Source organism: Scleropages formosus, chromosome 9, assembly GCF_900964775.1.
Source record: "Scleropages formosus chromosome 9, fSclFor1.1, whole genome shotgun sequence".
Taxonomy (NCBI): domain Eukaryota; kingdom Metazoa; phylum Chordata; class Actinopteri; order Osteoglossiformes; family Osteoglossidae; genus Scleropages; species Scleropages formosus.
The window spans coordinates 8,011,194-8,018,390 of NC_041814.1; the positions used below are offsets into that span (position 1 = coordinate 8,011,194).

Below are 7,197 nucleotides of genomic sequence, written 5' to 3' on the forward strand. Positions count from 1 at the left end.
AAAAATTCAACACCGGGACATCTTGCAAAGACATGGTGCAACATCCATAGAGGAGGTTTGCATGCAGCTGTCCTGTCTGGAGCTCCAGTCCGAAGTGAGGCTCATGGATGAGTGTAAACGGAACAGAATCAGTGCTGTACAGCTACAGGCCACACACAGTAAAGGCAGACGATTCCAGTTCTAAAGTGACTGTTTATTAAACTCACGATACTTTATGCACTCACATTATTGTCTGGGCTGGTTTTCTTCCGGTGCACTCCCCAAAACGGGCACCTGCTGCAACAGTATATAATTCCCGTTCGTCGTTACACACAACACAGTATTTGCAGTTTGTATGTCGGTTGCGCTCCTGATGACGTGTTCATCGCAAACTGAAAGTGATCGCGTTCAGTTTCGTTTCTCAGTCCACAAAAGCCTGTGTGTCCCCTGGGAGAACACATTGATTGAACACTGAACGCTGGACCCACCCGTGGAATTGCAGCCCCTCCTGGTGTCCCGGTAAACACGTACGATAATACTTAAGTTTGTACCTACCGTGCTAATTTTATCACTTTTTTCATCGTCACATAACCTTCACATCGACATTGTAGGCTTATTATAATATAAGGGCTGTGACAAATTTAACGACCAAAAAAGTTTACTGCTCGCTTCGCTTGTTTCCGGAAATCAGTCACTCTCACGTAATGAAAATGTTAATTGTTGTTTATAATAAGGGACTCAAACTGTGTACTCGGACAGAGACCGTTTGCTGGTTTGCGTTCTTGCAGCTTTTAAATTCCCTTTTTTTTTTTTTTTTTACATCATGAGCTGTTGGAAACATTAAATGCGTTACAATGTCTTCACACACACAGGAGACGGAAAAAAGATGGAAAAAAAAATGTCATGTATTAATAAAGGCTTCACATTTGGACAAGCTCTCCAAGTGAAGGCAGAATCCCTGTCTGGGGCCGGTTTGTCTGCGAACTCTGCAACGCCGTTGCCAGCGGTATTAAATTCCAGCAAAAGCAGTGGAGATGCGGAAGACAGTTGTAAACAGCTGAAGACGTGTAAGGCAGTTTTTAAATCTTTTATTTTTTTTTGTTACACTTACAGTTCACTGAGTGATCACAGAAACTGGACCACCTGTGTCTTTCTTTCTTCTTTCTGCAAATTGGACTTTGTTGAAGTTTCCCCTCTACAAGGAAAAAACAGTTGTTCTTATAAAACCAGGTGTGTCGAACAGTGTTGTTTAGTAAGTTTTTCACGACACTTTTTTCTCCAAAGCAACTTGCAGTTTTAGGTACTTATAATGATTTACCCATTCACAGCTGGGTAATTTTAGTGAAGTAATTCAGTTAGTACCTGGCTCAAGGCTACTAGACCTAGAAGGGGGATTTGAACTTGCAACCACCTCCAAAGGCTCTAACCACTATTCTATCTTGCTCTCCCCACATGTGCATGCTTAAGCTGCACTTAACTACATTTTGAGTGTAAATGGGAAACAGACTTCTGTACTAGCTTTCTCTGTTCAACTTTCTGTGTCCCACCTGGTGCATAGAAAATTCATGTTAAATTTACTGTGGGATGGACGATGGTACATTTAAACTGTACCTCTTACATGAGGTACAACATTGCAGTCCAAGATCAATGTAATAACTTTCGTCTCGTCATTTATTTTTTTTCATTTTAACACAAATTACTGAATACAGTATATGAAATGCTTAATAAAATCAAGTGAAGTACTAACAGTGGAGCAAGAAAGGCAAGCATCATGTTGAGAGTAAGGTACAGTCGCAAGATGTCATGTGAAGAGGCAGGTTTTCAAGAGGTGCCAGAAGGTAAGGAGAGTGGGGAGCACGAGATCATTTGCACAGCTCCATATCCAGGATTAAGGATGAGGAAAAACCCTGTACATCTGGCGAAAGGAGCCACGGGGAATCAACAGTCCAAGATTTTGTGGTGGAAATTATGGAGAGATGAGGTATGAGGAGCAGATCCAGGTAGTGAGCTGAGGGTATATTGCCACTTGACATGGCTTAGCACTACCTTGTCCTTTTGCGTTCTGTCCTGATTATACAGAGATGACAGTTCGTAACGTGTAATAATACAAAACTTTATAATGAATGGTAATTGCTGTTTGGTTATTGCTTGTTGTTTTTAATACATGCAGTTTCTATTTTAGATTTCTTCAATTTGCTCAAGTCTCCCTGGAGAGCGGTGGACTGGTCAAAGCAGTGAGTAGACAGATGCCTTCAATATCCTAAATAATAAAGAGGGATGTGACATCACTCAGAGGCTAGTGCTGTCACACAGCTACTGGGTTCTTAGTATGAGTGTGAATAAATGTGTGTGTCTATATGATTACCATATACACACACACACAGTGGCTGAAGCCACTTGTCCCAAGTGGGGTTGCAGCGAGCCGGAGCCTAACCCGGCAACACAGGGCGTAAGGCTGGACCGGGAGAGGACAGACCCAGGACGGGATGCCAGTCTGTCACAAGGCACCCAAAGCGGGACTTGTACCCTAGACCCACCAGAGAGCAGGACCTGGCCAAGCCCTCTGTACCACTGTGCCCCCTTCATTACCATACAATAAAATAAATATCTGTCCAAAGTGACCTCATATGTTCCAAAAAATGGCTTTGGATTGGATCTTAAGTTGTTAAGGGCAAAGGCTCTTTATGATGCTAGCTGGACAACAGTTAGCCTTTTTTAGTTATTGACAGTTGAAATATGTGCACATTTTTTATCCTTAATGCAGTTGTATGTCTTCTGTGTGTAGTGGCATACTTATTATTTATGGTAAAATAAGTTTTACTGGCATAAAACCTCCATGTTACTGATTGTGTTTCTTTAAAATACTCTTTAAACTGTCAAAGGCCTCATGTAAAATATCACATTTCTTCCAAAGGCACAGAGATGCATTGATGAAATCAGTTTCCATGTACAAGCCCAGCAATAATTCTGTCTTTGAGGCTCGAGTTCTTCTTCTGGGTCCAGCTGGAGCTGGCAAGTCCAGCTTCATTAGTTCTGTTCAGTCCATCTTTTCTGGCAGGGTGACAAATCGTGCCATGGTTGGATCATCATCCACAAGCTTCACGAAAAAGGTACGGCAGCAGAGCAAATGGAGATTGCAGCGTGGTGGCTCAGCAACCAGCGTTGCTGCCTCATAGTGACTGGGTGATGCAAGAGGATGTGAGTTCAATCCTCACTCAGTGTGTGGAGTTTGCATGTTCTCCCCATGTCTGTGTGGGTTTCCTCCCATAGTCCAAAGACATGGTGTTCAGGTAGACTGGTGACTGTAAGTCACCCGTAGTGTTTGAGTGATAGAGAGTGTTTCACTCATGTATGAATGAGTGACCCATTGTAAGTAGTGTATCTAGCAATGCAAGTCACCTCGGGTGAGTAAGGTGTGGGATGGTTCATTGGAAGTCACCTTGGAGAAAAGCATCTACCAAATGAAGTAATATAAAATGTGTGTGCTTACTTTTCAGCATCATTTTACATTTGTTTCTCTATGTGAAATTAACAAGGTGTGTTTATATAGGAAACAAACTATTAATTAGCTATACAAAGGATGATAATTTATGGAACAATTATTCCACCATGTGCCGATAAGCTGTTCTGCCTTTTGTGCTGTTGTTCATATCTACTGTGTGCAAAATTAATATTTTTTTTTTTTTTGCTCACATCCTTATTTTGGTGAACATGTATGCTCAAAGTCTGGTCCAACAATAAGCATATCTATTTTCAACTTTGTGGACACTACCTCTGTCCCTCTTTGTTCTTTTACTCCCCAGCTGCAGTCTTTCAACATTCGGTGGTATGAAGAGAATGAATGTAGGCCCAGTGCCCTTGTTCTGTGTGATGTTATGGGTATTGAGGAAGGGGCCATGACAGGCCTTACTCTCCATGACACTCTCGCCATTATCAAGGGGCACGTACCGGAGGGGCACAAGGTATGCTGGAGAAGAACGGACGTTTGCACTATGAACCTAGTGGCACATTCTGTGTAGCGGCAAGTGACTTTTTAGTAGATGAAAGAGAAAAACAGTCAGTTAGTCTGCTTCCAGCTTACAATGTGCTGCTTTATTTAGTGTAAATAAGAGAAAATGATGTTTCTTTGTATCTGACCTTGATAGTTCGACCCCACTCAGCCGGTTCGGATGGAGACCGTGGGCTATGTGAAGAAGCCCTCTGAGAGAGACCGGGTCCACTGTGTTGTCTATGTGGTGGATGCCACTAAAATTAACTTCTATTCCGAAGGGATGAAAACCACCTTCAGCCAACTCAGAGAACACGTCAGTGACCTGGGTGAGACCACGATCTTGCAGAGACGTTCACAGTATTGTTCTGGCTGACGACACAGGGTTTGTCCTGAGCAAAACATTCAAGCTATGGTTAAATTATTTAAAATTATAGCACAAACACTTCACAGAAGGAAAATGAGTCAGATAGAATTTGGCAGCTCAGATCAAGCTTCTCTGGAAGGAAAACTCTATAATTGTACTTTACGTTTGCTTAGCACACCAGTCCTTTGTTTAGGTGTTCACCAGGTAGGACTCCTTACTCACGTGGACCAGGTGTGCCCGGACATTACTCATGACATCACCAATGTGTACAAGAGCAAGTCGCTGCAGCAGATGGTATGTTGCTTTTTACATTATACTCAATGTTTTACATATGCAGTGAGTTCCCTACTTACAGACTACGAGTTGGGCCATCGCTTGAAAAGTTAATTTGTCAAATGCTACACAAAATGGACAAGGGTCTCCTCATCGATCCTATACGGAGTTACATGTGCAATGTGTGCAGGCAGGAAAGGTGGTTTTGAATAACCTGACTGCTACAAGCTTCACTACTTACTGCATTATTCAAACATACTGTAGCTGGCGGCGGGATTTACACCGATAAGCCAAAACATTAAAATCACCTGCCTAATATTGTGTAGGTCCCCCTTGTGGTGCCAAAACAGCCCTGACCTGTCGAGGCATGGACTCAACAAGACCTCTGAAGGTGTCCTGTGGTATCTGGCACAAAGACGTTAGCAGCAGATCCTTTAAGTCCTATAATTTGCAAAGTGGGGCCTCCATGGATCGGACTTGTTTTTCCAGCACATCCCACAAATGCCCGATTGAACTGAGATGTGGGGAATTTGGAGGCCAAAGTCAACACCTTGAACTTTTTAACAATTTTTGCAGTATGGCAGGGTGCATTATCCTGCTGAAAGAGGCCACTGCCATCAGGGAATACTGTTGCCATGAAGGGGTGTATGTAGTCTGCAACATTATTTAGATAGGTGGTATGTGTCTACATCCACACGAATGCCAGGATCCAAGGTTTCCCAGCAGAAAATTGCACAGAGCATCACACTTTCTCTGCGAGCTTGCCTTCTTCCCATAGTGCATCATGCTCCCATCACTTCCCCAGCTAAACAACACACACCCATCCATCCGTCCACATGATCTAAAAGAAAACGTGATTCATCAGCCCAGGCCGCCTTCTTCCATTGCTCCATGGTCCAGTTCTGACACTTGCATGCCTATTGTAGGTGCTTTCGGTGATGGAGGGGTCAACATGGGCACTCTGACCAGTCTGCGGCTACACATCCCCATACGCAGCCGTATACACTGTGTGTTCTAACACCTTTGTATCATAGCCAGCATTAAGGTTTTCAGTAATTTGTGCTACAGTAGCTCTTCTGGGGGATTGGACCAGACGGGCTAGCCTTTACTCCCCATGTGCATCAATGAGCCTTGGGCGCCTATGACCCTGCCACTGGTTCACTGGTTGTCCTTCCTTGGACCACTTTTGGTAGGTACTAACCACTACATACCAGGAACACCCCAGAACACCTGCTGTTTTGGAGATGCTCTGACCCAGTTGTCTAGCCATCACAATTTGACCCTTATCAAAGTCGCTCAGATCCTTACACTTGCCCTTTTTTCCTGCTTCCAACACATCGAATTCAAGACCCGACTGTTCACTTGCTGCCTAATATATCCCACCCCTTGACAGGTGCCATGGTAGTGTGATAATCAATGCTATTTACTTCCTCTCACTGGTTTTAGTGTTGTGGCTGATCGGTGTAAACCTGCAACCCTTGGATCCAAAGGCAGCAGCTCTAACCACTACACTATCAGCTGTTCAGGTGTAGCTTTGGCATGTGATCTGAATGGGTATACTTGCACACTTTATTAAAAATAAATACTAAACCCCTTTCAGAAAAAGTCTATAACAGCAAAAATTTTCTTTCTTGGAAGTTCTGAAGTTGGGGACCCACTGTATTTTTATTCACCCCTTAGATTCTTTTGATATTTGTGAACACACATTTGCATTGTTGTATTCCTTAATTTTCTACTGTAGTTCTACTTGTATGGATTAATTTTTCAGTTCTGTATTCCTGTTTCTGTAGTTTAAACTTTATTGTTAATTTTTTTTGTCTTTCTCCAAAATTACTGGTAACTCATTAATTTTATGGTACTGGTCATTCTCCACATGCAACCTCTACATTATCACTATTTGTGTTTCAAGCTACAGTTGAACTTTCTTCTACTTCTGTGACATTACACATTTTATTTCTACCTCTGAGCTCTCTCTCCATGTGATTATGTTCAGATAACAAAGGCTGGAGTTCTTCTATGCATGTCCCCTTCCTCTATCGTACCAGTGAAGAACTACTCCTCAGAGCTGGAGCTCAACAGTGAAACTGACACGCTACTGCTCTCTGCAGTTGATCATATGCTGCAGTATGTGGAGTTGTACTTTCGGGACAACACTGAAGCCAAAGTCTAATACATTTCTGTCGTATGGAGTCAAATATGTTCGCAGTTGCATTCTGGCGTACGGTGAGAACTTCTAACTGGATGGTTTTAAATTGTTATGGTAAAATTTTTCTATTATTTCTTTTCTAAATACACATTCATATATGCAAATGTAAAAAAAAAACAGCAATGCAAAATTTTTTAATTTTACATTGTTTGGTGAAGATTCTTCCAGGTCTGTTCAAAGTAACAGCCACTACCAGTCCACACAGCCACTGTTTTAAATGACACATAAGATCAGCAGGACCCAGCACAGTAACAAAATGACTTTCACATCACAACTGAGAAAGAGATAGTTATTGATAAAATACATACCTTAAAAGAACGTGTTTGTCATAATGGTTTTTAAACAGGCAGCACGGCAGCACAGTGATTAGCGCTCCTAACTAAT

The 7,197-nt window shown here is 42.4% G+C and overlaps 1 protein-coding gene across 1 annotated transcript; it reads left to right on the forward strand.

Moving 5' to 3' along the window:
* The first annotated feature begins 229 nt into the window (after window positions 1–229).
* ifi44g (interferon induced protein 44g) lies at window positions 230–6,930 on the forward strand. The gene is made up of 8 exons (XM_018726737.2): window positions 230–498; window positions 852–1,046; window positions 2,162–2,213; window positions 2,894–3,089; window positions 3,783–3,941; window positions 4,125–4,296; window positions 4,528–4,628; window positions 6,601–6,930. Exons 2-8 carry the CDS (start codon window positions 866–868, stop codon window positions 6,775–6,777), a joined length of 1,038 nt encoding a protein of 345 aa, XP_018582253.2. The 5' UTR covers window positions 230–498; window positions 852–865; the 3' UTR covers window positions 6,778–6,930.
* Window positions 6,931–7,197: the final 267 nt, after the last annotated feature.

What these genes read in the sequence shown, in the direction of transcription:
- ifi44g (XM_018726737.2), top strand. Translation starts at nt 866, where the DNA reads ATGGAAAAAAAAATGTCATGTATTAATAAAGGCTTCACATTTGGACAA. An exon ending in AGAACACGTCAGTGACCTGG is followed by an intron (nt 4,297 to 4,527) that starts GTGAGACCACGA and finishes TCCTTTGTTTAG; the next exon opens with GTGTTCACCAGGTAGGACTC. An exon ending in GCAAGTCGCTGCAGCAGATG is followed by an intron (nt 4,629 to 6,600) that starts GTATGTTGCTTT and finishes GATTATGTTCAG; the next exon opens with ATAACAAAGGCTGGAGTTCT.